Source organism: Nelumbo lutea, chromosome 4 (genome assembly GCF_056320005.1).
Source record: "Nelumbo lutea isolate HS-2025 chromosome 4, American lotus-T2T, whole genome shotgun sequence".
Classification (NCBI taxonomy): Eukaryota; Viridiplantae; Streptophyta; class Magnoliopsida; order Proteales; family Nelumbonaceae; genus Nelumbo; species Nelumbo lutea.
In genome coordinates, this window is record NC_142687.1 from 27,745,560 (window position 1) to 27,765,574 (window position 20,015).

At 37.8% G+C, this 20,015-nt stretch overlaps 1 protein-coding gene across 5 annotated transcripts; it reads right to left on the minus strand.

The window, feature by feature from the left end:
- Window positions 1-239: 239 nt before the first annotated feature.
- LOC148854799 (serine/threonine-protein kinase prp4-like) lies at window positions 240-18,181 on the minus strand. Of its 5 annotated transcripts, none has more exons than XR_016113426.1 (17): window positions 18,071-18,181; window positions 16,198-17,528; window positions 15,925-16,106; window positions 15,555-15,775; window positions 14,935-15,003; window positions 12,542-12,614; window positions 12,214-12,370; window positions 11,801-12,092; window positions 11,608-11,722; window positions 11,313-11,476; window positions 10,982-11,056; window positions 10,623-10,803; window positions 10,378-10,485; window positions 9,913-9,978; window positions 9,471-9,522; window positions 9,242-9,278; window positions 240-865 (listed from the first exon to the last, which is right to left on the minus strand). XR_016113426.1 is itself a non-coding variant. In XM_088986757.1 (13 exons), exons 2-13 carry the CDS (start codon window positions 17,136-17,138, stop codon window positions 10,454-10,456), a joined length of 2,502 nt encoding a protein of 833 aa, XP_088842883.1. In that variant the 5' UTR covers window positions 17,139-17,528; window positions 18,071-18,181; the 3' UTR covers window positions 10,229-10,453. The 5 variants fall into 5 exon arrangements, 1 of the variants encoding a protein (XP_088842883.1); XR_016113427.1 differs by having other exon boundaries at window positions 501-628; XR_016113428.1 differs by lacking the exon at window positions 240-865 and having other exon boundaries at window positions 9,005-9,278; window positions 11,639-11,722.
- Window positions 18,182-20,015: the final 1,834 nt, after the last annotated feature.

Genomic DNA, 20,015 nt, shown 5'->3' on the forward strand with positions numbered 1-20,015 from the left:
TTCGACATTAAATATCTATAAGTTCCAATTCTGAAATTCATGATGCGCATTGCTCTAAAAAAAATTCACGATGCGCATGAAGGTAATTTGTATAACGGTTCAAAATGAATTAATAGGTTCAGTGTGATGCATCGGTGCAAATTCAATTTCTTTAATTAACCAAAAATCCCAGTAATTGTTTTTGTTACTCACCGTCTCAAATAGTATTTCATAATTGTTTTTTTGTCAAACAACCACAGTAAGCATACTGCCTAGTTACAAGTTCATTCCAGATTTCTTTGAATAAGTTGATTTCAGGTTCTATCTTTTCTAGTTCCCACTTATCCATCTCAATATTCATGTTTCTGCCATTCATTTTACTAGACATGTAGTTTCTTGGTTACACAACACATTAGCTTTTGTAGTATTCTCTCATCACACACGACTCCAGATGCGGGTATCCATTGTTCTGGCATCCAACTTTTCCTCCATGGTGTTGGTACGTTATAGGGCAGTACTTTTATATTTGACTTCTGAAGAGGCTCTTGTGCTATAACTTCAACTCAACCACTACTTTCACAATCACTTGTTAAGCAAATGATCAGGCAACAAAAGCACCGTGTCACAAAAACGACCAAACCAGTCATACCTGCCAATCCATCATCCTCGTGATCCTATAGCGCTAATGGAAAAATACTGCCAAGTGCCAACTAGCATTGAGCAAATGGACTCAGATATGGCCTATTGTTGGTCAACATATTGGACCATGCAAGTCTTTCTGCTTTCCACTTTAAACGTCAATGAACAAATATTATGCACTACAAATCAGTCATTCAGTATTGACGGACAGACTTTACTTGAGACATTTAATATGGAACCTATCACCCTTGCCCACAAGAAACGAAAAATGGGCATTAGATAGGTCTAAATGACCATACACCAATTAATTATGCAGTATTAATAACACAAATGTAAGACCTAACTGCTTAAAATTGGTATGTAGTTAGAATATAAGAAAAATAATAATAATATAACAATATTAAGAGAGATAAAACTCATTTTATAGAAAGTCAAGTAAAACCAGAAAACAAACTGTTCATTGGTTGATAATTTTGTTTTCAACGAATAAGGTAACCATCATTTCAAGGCAAAAAGAGGGGAAGGGGATGTCCAAAGAAATGGTTGGCAATCATCCTACGCAAGCAAGAACCAGGTCTACCTTAATGACCCAGTATTTGGAAACCTTGAACCCTAAACTAATAGGCCATATGCACTATAATTGTTCAATTAGATAGCATTTGAAAGATTACCAGTGAAGGTCATGAACTTACTAGTTGGGAATTGGGATGTCATGAGTTTCAGAAAATACAAGTAAATAAGTTGAAACTTGAGGCATTCAACAACTTATTTTTTATTAATGATTGAACCATTTATATATATTTATCCCATGTAAATACATAGGCCATCATCATTACACATTTAAAGGTACAAGTATCTCACCTTATGCCTTCACCTCCTGCTGAACCATAAAAAGAAAAGTAAACCATAAGAAAAGAAACTCGAGTACCTTCACCTTATGCCTTCATGTCTTTATCCCACAGTTTCAATGATTGCCATGACTTTTCTTTTCTTTGTTTTCAATTGGGGAGTTGCGGAGGGAAGGGACGCAGAATTCCCTCCAACAGAACCACAGACAGTTATTCATGAATCTACCTTGGATATGAGCTGCTCTCAGCACATTTTCCAAAGAAACTAGTACATTTCCCTAAGAAATTAGGGTGAGTGGGTTGACCTTAAAGGATGCCAAATATTTAATTGCCAGGATGTATCAAGTAAGCAGCAGAAATGTAACAAGGACCTATGGCGAGGCACCAAAAAACCATAAGGTGATTTACAAAGCCACATAACATGTATGAAAACTGATATATGGTTCTGATGGACCGAACCCACTTTATTCACCAAAGTGTTCAAACAAGACATGAAGCCATCCGTAATTAAGCTTCCAAGTCCAATCATGAACTAGATAGTCTTACATCAATCCAGATTTGCTCACAGTATGGCCTCCAGCTTCAGAAACCAGTTTTTCATGGTGGAAGAGAAGTTTTGAGTGTTGAAGCTGCAGATAGGGAGAGAAGCAGAGGAAACAAGGTGGATTCTGGTGCGGCATTAGAAAGCTCAGTGAATGGCCTGACAGGTTCAAGAACTTTGGAGATCGTTGCTAGTCTGAATACTGAGGTGAGTTCAAATTTTTTATTTTCTTCAAAGGTAGTGGAAGATGATAACAAGGAAAGGGAGAAGCAGGGTTTCTACATTGAAGTAGAGTTAGGCAGGGGAGACAAAATCAAGAGAATTTTCTAACGTGAAAGAAGTGAGCAGCAACAAAAGTTCTATAATAGAAAAAGAAAAGAATATTTCAGGAAAATGAAGAAGTGGGGGTGAAAGGGGGAAGTGAGAGTACAGGGAGGGGTCTTGGGAGAAGAGTTAAAGAGAGGTAGAAGAGATGGCTGGGGGTCTAGAGGGGGAGAAGGCTCCAAAGCAGGAAGGATCTGGGCAGAAAACCCTTAAGGGAACATAAACTTGAGCCTTTCAAGGAGACAGTGTATGAAAAGGTGGTCAGCTGTCTCTCCCTCACGGAGACAGAGGATACAAACATGAGGGGAGATATAAAGCCTTTCAAGGTTCTTCTTCTGAAGTAACTCACAAGTGCCTCCCTAATTCTCCCAATGAAAGCAACATAAACTTGAGCCTCAGAAGACCATTAAGGGAACCGGATATCAGTGAGTTAGCTGACCTCCTCCTCTCTCCCAGAGAAGTTTACATTCCCCCAAACTCCCAAGACTCCCGAGTCTGGAAACCCCACCCAGGTTCGAAGCTCTGGTTGCAGGAAACCGAGACTGTGACTTCCCTTTCAAGAAGATCTGGTGCAAGTTTGTCCCCTCAAGAGTGAGTTTCTTCATTTGGGAGGCTTGTCTGAATCGAGTAAACACTTGTGAGTTACTTCAAAAGAAGAACCTTGGAAGGCTTTATATCTCCCCTCATATTTGTATCCTCTGTTTCCGTGAGGGAGAGACAGCTGACCACCTCTTCATACACTGCCAGGTAACCAGCAACATCTGGAACTACTTCCTACAGCTAGTTGGGTATAGTTGGGTGGCTCCAAATCACCTTCAGGACTTGATTTCTCAGTGGCAATGAAAGAAGTCTGAGCAAGAGAGGTAAGGTTTACTGGCTGATAATGCTACACACTGTGCTCTGGGGAATCTGGGAGGAAAGGGACAATCAGCTGTTTGAAAATAAGGCAACATCTAAGGGTGAGCTGATCAATCACATTGCTTATCACTGCAATCTGTGGGCTTCCAGCTCAGAAGAGTTCACAGGATTCAATGTTAATGACCTTAACAGGAATGTGTATTACTTTCTGCACTCCTCCCCTTCTATTCCACACACCCCCAGAGTTCCCTCAATAAGACGGGAAGGAACTTGGACTCTAAGCTTTGATGGAAGTGCTTTGGGTAACCCTGGAGTTGCCGGCATAGGGGGAACCCTAAGAGATAAAAATGGGCTCATCTGCTGCGTATACAGTGGACCAATTGGAATAGATTACTCTACAAAGGCAGAAGCGTCAGCAGTTCTTACAGGGATTCGCCTAGTCAGCAAACTGGGTATTCAGAACTTCTCTATCAAAGGTGACTCAGCAAACACTATAAAATGGTTAGGACAACAGGAAGCTGGACTGAGACTTAGTCACTTCTTACCAGAGGCAAGAGACCTATGGGCTCCTACCAATGTTTCTCTGTATTGGATTCCAAGGGAGCTAAATGCCATTGCAGATGGATTACCAAAAATAGGTGTCATTCTGGATTCCTTGTATTTTGACAAAACTACTCCTGTGTAATTCTCAGGGGTCTGGCCCCTGTTATGTATTTGTACACTTTCTTGTGTACCCTTCTCTCCCTTTAATGAAATCAGTTAACTTCTTTCATAAAAAAAAGAAAAGGGTGGATATTAAGAAGATAGTGGAGAGACAGGTGGAGGAGGGAAAGCCTCTTGGTTTATTTTTTTAGGAGGGGAAAGAGTGGTCCGGAGGGCAATTGAACAGTCTGAAAGGAGCAGGAGAGAAGAAAGAGACAAGAAAAAAGTCTTGGGGGGAGGAAGGATAAGGGAGGGAAGAGGATCTGATAGAAGAGGAGTGAAGGGGCTTTTAGAAGCAAAAGAGGAGGGACAGCAGAAGTTGAATCTGGAAAGGAGATTGCTGTCTTGGAATGATGAGGGGTCTGAGAGATGGAAGAAGAAAAGGGTTTTGGTAGGGAGAGTGGTGAGAAAATTCGGCCCAGATATGGTGCAACTGCAAGAGATAAAGCTGGATAATTTGATTGTGGGTTGTGTTGCCTGATGTTGCGCAAATCAGGAAAAGAAGACATCAGGGATAGTCTTTGGGAAGTGTTTGTGATTTCAAAGTTGTAATTTGGATGATTGATGTTGATTAGTTTTATTTTGTTGTGTTTTGTTGTTTGAATTAATTCCAGGTGTTGCCTCAACACCTTCTCAGGTTGTAATTTTCTTTTCTTTTAACGAAAATTTCAGTTTATTACTTATAACAAAACATAACAATGATGGCTCAATTGGTAGGATCTCTGACTCATTGTAGCACAGACCAGGGATCAAATCCCACTGCCACCAGGGTTGGGGGATTAAGGGGATGGGCTACCCCCCATTGTGTAGCCTCATGAAGCAAAGAAACATAAGCAAAGGATTGTATCAAAGGATTCCTCAATATCAAAACTAAACCTAAGTGCATGATCCTTCTATCCTTAATATCTGATGAACCAATCTGCATTTGGCATGTCCAAAAATGATTTATTCAGTAATTATAGTATTGATTAAAAAAATAGGAAGTAAACAGGTTTTACAACTCAAGCACCACACCAAAACCATTAACCATTCTCCCTACTCATCCTAGTCATCACTAAGATTATTTTCAAAAGGAAGATTGACATCCTCACTCAAGCAATAGTACTAACAAGAACAACAATAGTAGTATGTAGTGGCAGTAGTATATCCATAACATTGCCTGGACTGAGATCAAGTTCATGGCATTGTCTGAATTATTCAAATCATCTGTTGGGTGGTGTTCTGTGACAAATTTAATACATGTGAGTACTCGGTACTTACAAAGGAGAAAACCTTTCTGGTTTCTTTCACCTCATGTTTGCCTTCTCTGCAGAGAAAATGTGAGTACGCTCCACTTACTAATCTCCTGCAACTTTGTATCTACTAATTGAAATTTTTTCTTTTCTCTATTTGGTGGCAGGTGGAATCCTCCCTTTAGAATTGAAGGACTTGTTGGTCAACTCCCTCTTCACCCCTCCAAGAAGCGAGGCAACCAGGCAAGTTATATTATGGTGTATTTGGGAGGAGAGAAGTGAAAGACTGTTCAGTGATAAGGACAGGTCATTGAGAACATAAATATCAAAATGATTCATTGGGTAAAGACTATGGAGTTACATTCACAATTTACGGTGGATGACATCATGATAAACTGAAAGCAGGTGCAGACCCTTTGACAGTTGATATTTTTAGATGGTTGAGATTCCCCCTCCCCTAAGCTTCATAAAACATAACTTTGATGGTTGCATCTAGGCAATCCAGATCAGTCAGGTGTTGGTGGAATATTCAGAAATGAAGAAGGAACAGTTTTGGCCATAATGACATCATGATAAACTGAAAGCAGGTGCAGACCCTTCGACAGTTGATATTTTTAGATGGTTGAGATTCCCCCTCCCCTAAGCTTCATAAAACATAACTTTGATGGTTGCATCTAGGCAATCCAGATCAGTCAGGTGTTGGTGGAATATTCAGAAATGAAGAAGGAACAGTTTTGGCCATCTATTGATTTACAGATAGCAGTCACAACTGAAGCAGAAGCATGGGCAGTTCTCCAAGGGCTTAGAAAGGCAAAGTCACTGAATTTCAGGAATCTAATTGTCAAGAGCGATTCAGATGTTGTAACAGGCATAGTTTTCAAGGTGCCAGGGCGAGGCTAGGCGACTGGGGGGAGCCTTGTTGCCCAGTCGCCTAGGCGATGGATTTTTTATGTTAAAAACATAGATCCTAGGGTAGTTCCCTAGGTACCATAACCATATTTCTTTAATAGTCATTCATGATTTTCATAAGAAAAGTATAAATTTCATATTAAAGTATAGAAAATCAACACATTCATGAGAAGAAAAGGAAGGAGTATAAAATTCAAACAATATAGGGGCTGAACCCTTATTTTTGTTATAGGAAAAGAAGAAAATAAGAAGTATTGGTAGTAGTAGCAGTAGAAGAAGAGGAAGAAGAAGAAGAATATAGGGAAGAGGAAAATGTGCTGATTAGATAAAATTTTTAGTTCTTCCTTACTTATTGGTTCAGGTTTTTAAGTCTTTGAGGGTTCAATAAAGCATTTAGCAATGTTTGTGTTGATTAAACCCTAATAAATAAGAAAATAATAAAAAAATTAGTATATAAAGACACAAAATGATTATTTTGTTTAATAATGTCTATTTTTTAATTATAATCTCAAAATAGAATGAATAAAAAAGTATTTTATAGTAGGAAGTAGAAAACTATTAGGTGATTAGGCGAGGCAAGCCTCAAAGGGCGCCTTGTCACCTAGGCGTCGCCTTGACAACTATGGTAACAGGATAGGTAATTGGTATTCAGGAGGGATCATATTATTTTGGGCAAAACACTAAAGTTGCGTATTGGTGGATAATTTTCCACCTTGATGTAATACCTCAATTAAAGTAAATAAAATCTTTATCTACTATCAAAAAAAATAGGAGAGATCATGGGAAACATAGACATGTCATAAGGGGCATAAAACAACTAATACATGAGCTAGGAGCCATTGTAAAATGAGTACCTCACTCTTTGAATGGGTTGGCAAAGCAAAGGGCTAGAAGGGATCAATTGTACTGGGGTCAAGAAACTCAAGAGGAGCTGTAACTGAACTTTTGAAGCAACATCACAGTATCATACTAAGATTTTTCCTCTAAAGCAATAAAATGAATTGACAGTTGTCTATCAAAAAAAATCTTTTCGAGCAGTTTAGGAAAATGTAAGGAGGAGAACTACGAGACATAAAAGGAAAAGTGGAGCAAGAAAAGGGAACAAAAAAAAACGAAACAGAGGAAGAATAGGAATCTCTAAGAGCTCCATGAAATATCAAATTGAAGAGAGATCCTCTCCAATGATATATGGATTAGATAAATTGTTTTTTTTTTCATCTATAAATCATGTAGTTGCTGCAATGGTTTCCCACAAGCTTCACAATGCATGGAAATTATACAATTGTACAAAGAAAACAGGCCATCCTCCCTCCTTCCCACATCTTCCACATAGGTTCATGGATGATTATTATGTTTAAGCAAGTCCAATTGGCTGACAGCATGTTAGTGTCATTAGATCATTAGATGTATTCACGTTTAACTATTTAACAGCAAGTTTTATATTCATTTACATCATGTTATGTACTCACTTTTTGCTATACACAATTAATACAAATACTATTGTTACCATTCTCTAAAACTAATTTCCAAACAACAAAATTGAATTATATGAGTGAATGGGATAGATAGGCAGTGAAGTTACTCAGCAGCAGGAGATGATATGATTCATTGGTAGAAAGAGCATAGACTCATTGATGGAAAATAGCATAGTAAAGCAGCAGAACAATGACAAAAAGTATAGAATATTCAACAGAATGAACCCAAATCCATTATAGCAAACAGTTTTTTAAAAGCACAGGGGGCTTTCTGTAACCAAGGCACAAGGCGAGGTGTGCACCTTTCTGAAGCATGGCACAAATTTTTTTTATAAATTCAAAAAAAATCAACAAAAATTATTAGAAATAGTATTAATTAAAAATACAAACTTAAATTTTAAAAGAAACTAAATGTTTTAAAAAGCCTATTGTATCAAATTAAAATACACAACATAAAATATAAAACATATTTAGTAAAAATATAGAAATAAAATCAAACATAACATATAAAACATACTCAACTACTCAACAATTCAAGCATATGAAACTTCCAATCTGTTTATTTCTCTACCAATTGCATTACTCCAAGTGGCTAATGTGATGTTAAACATCTTGCATCCCTTAATTATACGAGGAAGAGAGAACAACACTAGCAAAAAAGGGAGATTCTAGCTTGCAAAGACACATAATTGGGCTGAGGTGCAAATCGCATCAGGCATGGACCTTTTCAAAGGGGCTGCGCCTAGGCCTATATGAACCTTTTAATCACTGATAGCAAACATGGCCAATGTTTTAAAACGTGGAGGCAACGCGAGGCGTTCCACTACCTAGAGGCATGAGGCGTAGTTCAGAACGCAAGAGGCGTAAGCTCCCGAACACAAAGAGGCATGAGACTCCTTAAGAGGAGGGGGGTTAGGAGGAGGATGAAGAGGAAGGGGGGGTCTCATTTTTCTTTATTTTTAATAAAAATCTTTAATACTAAGAAGAATAAAGATGCGTAACATTAGTTGAAAGGGGGGGGTCTTGTCAAAGTGGAGGTAAGCAGAGCAAGACCCCCGTAACTCAAAAAAACAAATTGGGCTGCACCGAAAAGGGGGCAGGGGGGCCTGGGGGCGAAGCCCCCCAGCCAAAGGGGCAGGGGGCAAACCACTTTCTTTCCCCTTATTTTTTCTTCCCTTCCCTTTCCTTTCCTTTTTTTTTCTTTTTCTTTTTGCCTTTTTATATAAGATGTGCATGAAGCACATGAGGTGTACGCCTCTAGCACACCTCATGAAAAAAGCGCATGAGGCGTACACCTTAGAGGTGTCAGCACCTCTGGCATACGCCCCAGGGCGTTTTGGGAGCGCCTCGCCTGGAGGTGCGCCTCCAAGCGTATGCCTCCCACGCCTTTTAAAACACTGAACATGGCAACAATTTCATTACACCATTCAGCAAAGGTTTTTTTCACCCGATAACTACTATTCAGTGGAATCGTGTATAATAAAAGAACAATGGATAAACACAATGTAGCCCTAGACTTAGAAATTGATTAGTCAAGGTATCTAGAACTCAAACTGGAAAAACTACTTTCCTAAACATTAAACAAAAAAATGAGAAAACTTTAGGTAAAAAATGAGAAATAAATTTCTAAAAGAATAATTAAATGTATACACTTACCATCACAAGCCATACCCTGATTCCTAAACATCAATAAGGTGGATAGTGCTCAATGAATATGAGAGCTAGATTACTTACAGAAATTCCAGATAGTTAGCAACCATAGTAGTATAACCTAGAACGAGAAAGAAAGAAAAACAAGGCATGTCAAAACATCAACACTTAAATTCAATATTGTTGTTACTGCAGCCTATTAAGAAAGAAAAAGGCAAATGAAAAAAAAAAAAAGAAAGAAAAGAAAAAACATAGAACATCAGATCAAGTTAATGAACACAAAACAAAATCAAAGGGGGAACAAACTACTCACCAAGCTACATATTCACCATAGAGCTGCAACCACTCATCTCCAGTGCAAAAGCCTCCAGAATGACCAAAGCATAGATCAGATGTAGTGGAGTTTATAAAAATACAGAGAGTAAACAGACAAAGATGTTTAAATAGTAGTGTGCAAAGCATATCAGGAAGAACCATTTTTCTTAAAATAGTAGTTTGCTAAAGCATTTTACAACAAAGTATTGAAAATGTTATGGGCAAGGCAACCTCTCTCTCTCTCCATATATATAGTTGTGAAATAACGAGGAACAAGATTTTTGGTGGCCACATAAATAACAGACCACTGGATAGCAGTATGATTTAGAAAGTTAAATCCAATTTCCAACACAGTTCAAAGCTAGAATATTACAGTTACAACCATGTCAAAAAATTTTAATGGTGTGACAGTAAGCTGCCTAATAAACAAACCAGGGTACCTTCTTTTTGTTTGCCCTCTAAGCATCTAAAGCACTGATCGTTGCCTCATAGCACTGGAAGAAACCCTGAATGAAAAATATAATTAGACTCTCTAGGATCCAAGTAACTTGGATAAATGAACAGACAGTGCACAAAATGAAACCAAAAGAAATGCAACATCCAAGTTTTCCATTAGCAATCCCTGAATGGAGATGCAAGCTGGCTATCAGAAAAGACAACTTTCAATATCCATCATTTCTGAAAGTTAAAGGAAGCGTATATGTGTTTCTTTACAACGTCATAGTTTAACTACTACTATTATTGAGAATTTTCAAATGCAAAAGGAACCTGCCAAAGGTTGCAGGGAACCATATTAAAACTTCAAAAGAAAATGCCATGGAGGAAGCAAATGTCATAAATCTTTACAAAGCCCAACATCAAGAATGACTACAAGAGATGAAAACGCCTTCGGCAAGTTGTCTTACAATAGAGACAGAACACATCCCACTGGAAGAACCGCCAAGTAGGAAGGTCTCCAAACCAAACATCTTTTTTCGCACTTCAGCCACGCCAGTAACTATGTGTCCAATGCTCTTGGGACAACACAGAGAAGATAAAGAGACAAGGAAATGCCCAATAATTAGAGAACTGAAAAGTTGAGACCATAATGTACATGTATCTAGATCAACATCATTCTGGAGTCAAAAAATCAGCATCTTTGTTCACTTGCCAGTGATGAATGGATGACTCAATGCTTGAGAGACTGTCATTCTCTTTTCTGGATCCAATATAAATATTCTTTCTAAAAGATCCTTGAAATTGGCCAACATCTTTGGATCCTCACCAGGAGAACTTGTAATTAAAGAACCAATATCTTTTGGCTTAATATTGAGAAGAAGCCTCTTTACAGCCTGCAAAAGCAAAGTAGAAAGATGAATCAAGTTCATAGAAAACATTGTAGAAAATTAAACATTTTTCTAGAGTCTAGACCTAAATCCCTAATCAACATTATCTTTAATATTTTGACGAACCACTGTTAACTTATCAGCAATAAATTGACCACCCTGTAATAGAAAAGATAATGCCCACCTTTTTCGTAACAGGATCTTCTTCGGTAGCATGGAAATTCAAGTCCTGGTCAAAATGCTGATCAGTAAATGCACCCTGTATTAAGACAAACAGATAGAAGATATGTCACCACAAAATCAATAGGTCTAATCACATTACAGGTGTCTTTAATATCAACAAATACAAAAGACATCAAAAGTTACTAGACATACTTGCCACATTATATGAATTAATGAAAGCAACATAAAAATTCATGATCATGGAGAACATGGGAGACAAACCCAAGATTCAGAGAAAGGAAAAACAATGCAAAAATTCAGCTTTTATAATTACACAGAAATCAAAATTCAACCTTCCGCAGCATCTTCTTTGGAAAGGGACCCTTTAATTCCATGTGGAGGCGAAGCATGTCATTGTTTGATGGACCAGGAAAAAGAACCTTCCCAGTATAAAGCTCATACAAACAGCAACCAACAGACCAAATATCCATTGGATGATCATAAGGCAAGCCAAGAACTGCAGCAACATGATACAAGTTCAGGTCTTATGGTACAACCAATGAAGATCTTTATTTAATGAAGCATCAAGAATGGATCCAACAATCAGAACTCCAAACATCTTTACCAATCATAAGTCATAGGACTTACTTATTTCAGGAGCACGATAAAAACGGCTCACCAAGTATGGAGTGATCTCATTTTTTCCAGCGAACATTGCATTGCCAAAATCACAAAGCTTCAGCACATTTTTCGCCTCATTAACCTAAAACCAACAACAAGTCAACAACAAAATGGTGAGAAGTTATAAAAGAGCCTAACAAATCAAGAAAAATGAACTTACCAGCATATTATCGGGCTTTATGTCACAATGCAAAACACCACAGTTTCTGAGATGCTTCAATGCAATAAAAAGCTGCTTTGCATATGCCCTCACAGCAGTCAGTTTAAGACCAATATTACGACCAAACTTCTTTAGAACCTCACGAAGATTCATATGAAGAGATTCAAAAACTAAGCAAAGATGATTCCGGTACTTGAAACTTGAGAGAAATCGAACACAATGACGCCGGTCCTCAGGATCTGCACCAGCTAGCTTCTTCAATATGACAAGTTCCTCCATACCCGCCTTGTACCTGTTTAAGGGAATTTTAGAAAACAGTAAATTTTATGAATGATAATAAAAGTATAAAACCCAAACCCAACACTTAATACAAATGAACTAATGTCTAAGAAAAAAGAACCTCATTTACTGACATGGTCTCATTATTGCGTATGATTTTTATGGCCACTTCTTCTGGATCACCTCTTCCAGCCTTGAGATCCTTTGCACGGACTACAGTAGAAAAAACGCCTTTCCCGTGAGCAGCAGTAATTTCATATCGACTGTCAAGTATTTCCCCAAATCGGTAACCTGTATAGGAATGACATAATTAACCATGCCCACAAGACAATGCAGCACAGGATTGACATAATGAAGAGATCAGCACTGAATCAATTAAAAATACAGGCATAGAAATTCAGCCACCTACATCTGCTGAAGAAAAGCAAAAGAAGGGGAGAAAAAAAATGAACAATGACTTACTATAGTATCCCTCTGCATCGTCCCAATTATCATGAAGACCACTCCTTTCAATCTGTAGACCATCTCCTTTCCCCTGCAAAAGGTAAATGATTTGAACAACAACTTTCAAAATACACAAGGAAAAAGAAGGAAAGATTACTTGCATCATCTACATAGAGAGAATGGAATAAGAATAACTGGAAGAACAATCAGCACACTCCCATATCATTTTTTTTATCAGTGGTGCACTCCCGTATCATTGTCATTTAATGCAAAAAAACAGTCAAATTGAAAGCATCCATGGACATCCTTGAATTCATCCAAAATAACTAAACTCAGAGTTTTTCGTTTCTAAAACTAGTCAAATAGTGATTGAACAATAACTGATTCAATAAATCCTAGATAAAAGGAAACAAAGGTATAGATGTTGTACCCACAAGTGAACATTTTCTACAATTGCTATCCCTCTCAAACTTGAAGGACAGTCAAATTCACCATTGACATTGAAGGTGGACATCCAGAAACCAGACTTAACTGAAGCCAAGCACAAAGACCATAAATAAATCAAATTGGAGATCCAGACCAAGTAATAGCAAAATGTGCAGTTGCCAAAGCACTTCCTTTATTGACCATGGAAAGAAGGAAAGACAAGCCATTGTGTTGAACAAAATAAGATTGAATAGGCAATTAGGAATATAGTAGCAAATCACAAAAGAATGCTTTCCAATACAAATTCTAGTACATCTTCATGAAACTCCAGAAGATCGTATTACCAAATTTGGATTACATGCATATATCAGAATCAGAGAAATGCAACATCTTATGAAGCACAGCCTGCAATGTATCAGCTTTCACTGCCTCAAAACCATTTTCGTAAATGTTGTGGATTTTTCATCAGACATTCTAGGCCTCGGAAGAGGGAACCTGACCATTGTAAATCTACAATAAGTCTTAAACTACTGCAGTTTGATCTTCTGCACTAAAGATGTAAATCTACAAGAAGTCTTAAACTACTGCAGTTTGATCTTCTACCCAAACCAAGGACTTGGGTAGAAGTAATAAGAAATGATTTAAGCACCCATAGATTGTGCTGTGCAATTCTGAGATGGAGCATCTTTTTCTGCATCGTAGCTTCACTTGGGAGAGATGGATGAAAGTTCTAAAGGTGTTTAGAGTTCAGCTGTGTTTTCCCAAGGGTTTACTGGCACTGTTAATGGGCTGGATTGTGGATTGTTTGTCAAGGAAAGGAAGGATTGTTTGGAAGGTAGTGCCAGCAGCAGTTCTGTGGTCAATTTGGAACGAAAGAAACAGGAGGCTTTCTAAGATAAGTTCATTTCAGAAGAGTTGGTTTTAAAAGACATTTGGGGTAGGATATACTCATGGGTGGTGGGTCACACAAAATATTCAAGAATATTCCTTTCAGATCTTTTTTGATCATAGCAATCTCGTTGTATGATTTGTTCAACAGTAATTTTTTTGGGGTGTACAAAGTCAATACTTGCCTTGTCCGGTGCCTTACTGGGCAAGGTCTTTATACATGTTCAGTTTTTTTTTTATCAGCAAAATAAATTCATTAATTAATGTCTGAGATAAATACAATGGTTTAGCTACATAGTAGCCCAACAAACTCAAACAGTATACAGATTGCCCACATTCTCATCCCCTTTTTTTATAGATACACATTCACATCCCCTTTTGCTACTACAGATTACACCATTGCCCAAAATAAATTGGATCTATCAGCTCCCTGTTTTGCTAGGATATCTGCCAACCCATTTGCTGTCTTTTTAACCCAGCCAAAACTTGAGTTACAGCTCTTTGCAAGAGAATCAATCAATTCCCTGAAAGCAAATCTGTATTTCCAAGGGGCTGAGTTGACTTGATTCACCCAAGACATAACCAGCAAAGAGCCTCCATCTACTTCTAGCTCTCTCACTCCTAGCTGTACTGCTAGTTTTAGTCCTTGTAAGAGAACCACTAACTCAGCTTTTATCGAGTTTCCAAATCCAATTGGCCCTGAGAATAAGGCCACCACTACTCCTTGATGGTCTCTAAAGATAACCCCAATACCTGCCCCTCCCTGGATTGCCAAAAGAGCTACCATCAAATTTTAGTTTCAGTTTATTTGGCTCAAGGGGGTTCCATTCCATTCTCACAGTTTCTTTATGTGTATCGGTTTGCACCATTTTATTTAATGAAATACTTTACCATTCTCTCAAAAAATGATTTAAGCACCCATAATTTGTCGATGGATATGGCACTGACTGAACAAAACAGATTGGCAAAACAGGATTCATGTAGCCAACCCAAGATAGTTGGGACAAGGCTTAGATGATGATGATATTGTGAATTTGCCATATCACTTTTACATAAAAAAATTGCAATTCAAAATGGAAACAAGAGTTTATAATTACCGGCTTACGAACTCCAGCAGGTGACTCTCCAAAAATATCGTCACAAAACATGTCATCTGATCTCTCACTCTGCAGAAATTGATAAACCAGTTAACCCAACGGGATTAGAAACAAAAGGCAGATAAAAAGGTCCAAATACATACACACACACAGATTTCTAAATAAAATGAGGAATCAATACTCATTCTTAACAACTGTTAGAATTGTAAGTTAAGTTTTGTATGTTGGTCAGTTTTAAATGGGAGTAAGAAAGCTAAAATTGTGTGGTTCTGCATTTTTTATGTGGTTTGTTGGGAGGACAAAGAGAAATAGATGAGTCTTTGAGGACAAGACAAGATCCAAGACGGAACCCTGTCCCTCATTGGGAGAAGAATTTTGGACTGGGTTTGTTTCTTCCTGAATTTTCAGGGATGTCAATAGAGTTGCTTGGGGCTGCTTTTTGGTCATCTTTGGAATGAGAGGGGAGTTAATGAATTGCATTTTTGTTGGTTTGTCTTTTGATAGGTGATTTCTCATTACCTCTTGTGGCTGTACTGTCACCATTTCTTTTCAGTTAATGAACTTTTCGTTTTAATTTACCTTCAAAAAAATAACAGATACAGGGACTTATGTTCACAAACCTTTGGTGAACCATCTCCTAGGCCCCCAACACCAGAAGTCCTCTGATGATCCAAAGCTCCATTTTTTGGTGGTGATTTCCCGACAGAAAATGGCACACCAACAGCATAGAAATCTGAAGTCTTTTTCCTACCCTCAACAACTTCAAGGCCAGCACTAACAGCAGCTTTTGAAGAGCAAGGCTGCTCTTCTGGCACATCAACATTGGAAGAATTCTTTTCCTCTGATAAAAAATAATTTAGCTTAAGTGCAAAGCAAAGTAAACTAGAACCCCACCAATATAAGAACAAAACGGAAATAAAACATAAGGCAGATGCCAAAACTCAAAATACAGTATTTCTACAGTCAACTTGGAAGGTATTTTGAAGATACCTTTATCCACAATTTGAGAATGAGATTCAACCTGTTGTTGCAAGTGCTGCTGTTTATATTTTTCTAAAATAGCTTGTCTTCTTTTTCTGCTCTCCTCCTTAATTCTGTCAATGTCTTCCTCTTCCTGCTCCGCAAGTTGCAATGCAACCTTGTCTTCATAATTCTCTTCTTCATCATCATCTCTGAACATGAAAAAATACAAACGAAGTCAAATACAAATCAATCCAAGAAAGGCACAGAAATTAAGTGATTGTGCTTCAGGAGAAGTCCAACCTTTGTAGATTCTCTTCATGCCCCTCTGAAACATTATTCATAGAATTAGGTGCTTTCTTTGCATCTTTTGTTCTTGTTCTTTCCCGTCGCTCAGGTTCACCATATTTTGGATGCTTGGAATCCTTATGCCTATCTCGACTACCATAGTCATCTTTAGGACCATCATAATTATGTCTGCTCACTCTGTCAAACTCAGTCTCCCTACTTCTATCCTTATCCCTACCTCTCTCCCTCTCCCTCTCACTATTCCTATCTCTATCCCTATCTCTTGTCTTTTCCCTGTCCCTTTCCCTATCCCTATCTCTATACCTTTCCCTGTCCCCATCCCTTTCCCTATCTCTATCTCTATCCTTACCCCTATCCCTTTCTCTTGTATCCCGACTGCCATGTCTATCTTCTCGTTCAATGTATCTGCTATAACTACTACTCCGCTCCCTTCCTCTGTCCCTCACCCAGTCTCTACTACTATGCATGTCCTCCCTACTGTATCTTACCACTATTTCATGATCAGAATCATTCTTGTTCTTCTCTTGCAATACACTACGGGACTGAGATCTCCTCTCTCTTGCATGCTCAGGAGACCTTAACCTGTTCCTAGAATGGACCTCATCATAGTACCTATTATTCCTGTACTTCATACTTTCAGGAGACTTTGATCTTCTTCTATGTTCTGTACCATTTTTGTCAGCATCTATTAGTTCCAAAGGTTTACTTAATTCATCTCTTATTGATTCAGTTTTAGCCCCTTGATCATCTCTTTTTCTGTTCTTTCTTGAGCCCATATCTTCTCCAGCTACTGGAGATCTCGACCTAGTACACCTTCTTGATGCAGTTTCTTTAGCATCCCTGTAATCCTTTTCCTTTCTTGTTCCTTTTAGAGGGGACATATAATCCTCTCCAGGAAATTTCTGACTAATATCCCCATTGGCATGAAGCAACATGTCATCACTTGAGGATGAGCCAATATGTTTCGTTTCCCCTTTCTTTTCCCTGGACTTCAAGGCTTCAGATTCGGAACTTGACCCATTAATCTCTGCTTCTCCATATTCCTGACCAGATGCCAAATGGCCAATCCTTGAATCTCTGGAGCCACCAGCCCTGGCAGGTGCATTTTTTATATCTTTCCTGTCAGAACGTTCATGAAGCTGATTGCCAATCTCCTCTCTCCTATCCCCCGCCAAATCCAATGTTGTATCATCAACGTTATACTCTTTGGATGTTTTTGAACTTTGAGCATTCTTTCCTACGCTATTATCTGTCAGCACATTACGATTTAGCTCAGGCTCTTCTTGACCTTTACCAGAAGCGGTGTCTCCCTCGGTGTGATCCTCCTACAACAAAGAAATAGACAGAATTAGTGCATAGGGTATAAGCTCATAAAGACATAAGATCTATTGCAGTTTTTACATGTCAACATGAAATTAACCAACGTGTGGATAGTTCTCACTAATTTATTAGTCTCCATAGGTCAACAAGTTATGCCTATAGTACGCCTGAAAATTGTGCAACGGGATACCGGGATTCAACTTCACTAGAAATTCGTGTAACGCAAACGGATCTTCTAATTTACAACTAATCCCAATAAACAACAAAGGTAACCAGAATGAGCTTCAATAAACCGAAACTAATGTAGAAAGTAGAAACAGTGAAAAGGATGAGTTATGGGGAGTTGTCTCTTAATGCCAGATAAGAAAAGCAAAACATGTTCCAACGATTTCAGAAGAAATCTCAGCGAGGTCTCAAGTCCCAATAATATCCAAACAAATTGAAACAAAATCAACAGATAACAGGATGCAAGGAAAACGAAATTTGGGAGTTTGAAACCGAAATTAGGAAAGGAAAAGGGAATGAAATAGAAGGAATCTGCACGTACCCGATCCCGATTATCCGATCCGCCAGCGACTTCACCTGGCTCAATCTCGCCGGATTCAACACCAGAGTCTGTTTTCTCCTTCAGCTCGTGCAAAAGGCTTTAAAGCATAAAGTTACCGGTAACCAAAGAAGCTTATCTTCAATCTTCAATATATTCCGAGATCTTGCTTATTCGTCCTTACTTCGGGAGAGAAATAGAGAATCAAAGAAAGGAGCGCGTTTGGTTAGGGTGAATTGATTCTGCTTTTTCTTTTCTTCTTCAAGTTCTTATTTTTTGCTATTCAACATTTTTATCTCATTTTGCATCCTTCTTTAGGCAGTGTTTGGTATGCCTTCCGTTTATATACCTTCCTATCATGCCGATTGGTATGCATTGGTATTAATAAAAGTTGGTCTTGATTTATATGTGCATTAACCATTGGGAAGCATCATTTTAATACTTTCTCCAATGATTAAACGTTTATTCATTGCTTTGCTGATGTGATGCTTAGTGACATATAACTATCAATAAATCATAGAAAAAAAATGTTTATCAACCACTTTTTTTCAATTTTGAAGACAAATCAAATACAAATGTTTATTTAATAAACGGAAGCAATGCCAAACATATACTTAATGTAAGGGAAAGTATTTCCCTTTTTATGGATTTAAAAAAGAGTGAAAGGAGATGGGATTTTTTAATAATAATAATAATTTAGAGGAAAGGAGATGGGATTTCGTCAAACAAAAATCATAAGAACACCCTATCTCTCCATCAATTTAACATATTAGCACGGGAGATGCTCCCAACGTACAATACAGGGCATGGTCTCCACACTTTTTTGACTTCAATCTAGCCAATCCAATCAACCAAGTGATATTTAACAAACTTACTCATACCTTACCAGTAACATAGAACTTTGATGAATACTAAGATTGCGTTGGAAATGATGCAAATGGAGTGTAAATCCCAATTCAGGGTAAATTTGCACTTTGGTTCACTTATATTTGTGTTTGGCAATATTACATTTATGCATTGACAAATGACAGACCAATGCATATTTACATTGATAATAAGATGTAAAAATACATCGATAAAAAATAAGTAAATTTGCATTCAAGTGGGCTTTTGATAAAAAAATAGAAAAAAAAAACATATGTTTTATTGGAATTCATGTTTGCATCAATTACAACTAAAAGTCTATTTGGTAAGAAAGTAAATTTGCCAATGCAAAACTAACCCAATTTTGCAATTTAGGCTGCGTTTGGTATGCAATAATACCCGCTACAAACTATGACACCTCCTTTTCAAGTGCATGCAATTAAGGATTTGGTTTTAGTTTTATTTTACAATCTTCTTGTTTGGCAATTATAGATGCAAAACAATGTGTTAAATTGTGAACAGTTGGCTATATATAAAGACAAAAATTAAGAAGAAGAAACAGGGAAAGTCAAGCAATCATTGGTCTTTGAAGATGACTCCGTCACTTGCAGCTTGGAATCTTATCATTCAAATCATAGATGCTAGAATTACAAGGACATTGACGGTGAAGTTGATTGAATAGAATCTATTGAAAGTGATTTAGATCACAATGATGATGACGAAGACTATAACAATGATGAGAAAGATGATGTCCAAAGAGTACCTATAGAAGAGTCTTTTGAGTCATTTTTCTCTTGCCGACTAGTGGAATTACAAAATCATACTTGCCCAACTCCACCATTCAAGGAGGTTAGCAGCCCTATAATGACCTGTGGTTCACTTGGTCTGGAGCTCAAGACACTTAGGCCAACCCAAAACACTTGAGATAGGAGCCAGTATGTTAATTTCGTACTGAACTCAGTTGAAAATCTCATTCAATATAAATTTGTTAAGGCAAGAACACCACCACCATTAGAGCAGCACCAAACGAAGGAGAATATTAATTTCAAAAAAGGCCTAAAAATGCCCTTCATCTCATAACTGA

Excerpts from the sequence above, each read along its gene's own strand:
- LOC148854799 (XM_088986757.1), bottom strand. The coding sequence starts at position 17,138 with ATGTTGCTTCATGCCAATGGGGATATTAGTCAGAAATTTCCTGGAGAG. Across the intron at positions 15,004-15,554 it reads TAGGAGATGGTTCACCAAAG|AGTGAGAGATCAGATGACAT; the intron begins GTTTGTGAACAT and ends CAATTTCTGCAG. Across the intron at positions 11,057-11,312 it reads CAAAGAAGATGCTGCGGAAG|GGTGCATTTACTGATCAGCA; the intron begins GTTGAATTTTGA and ends GTCTTAATACAG.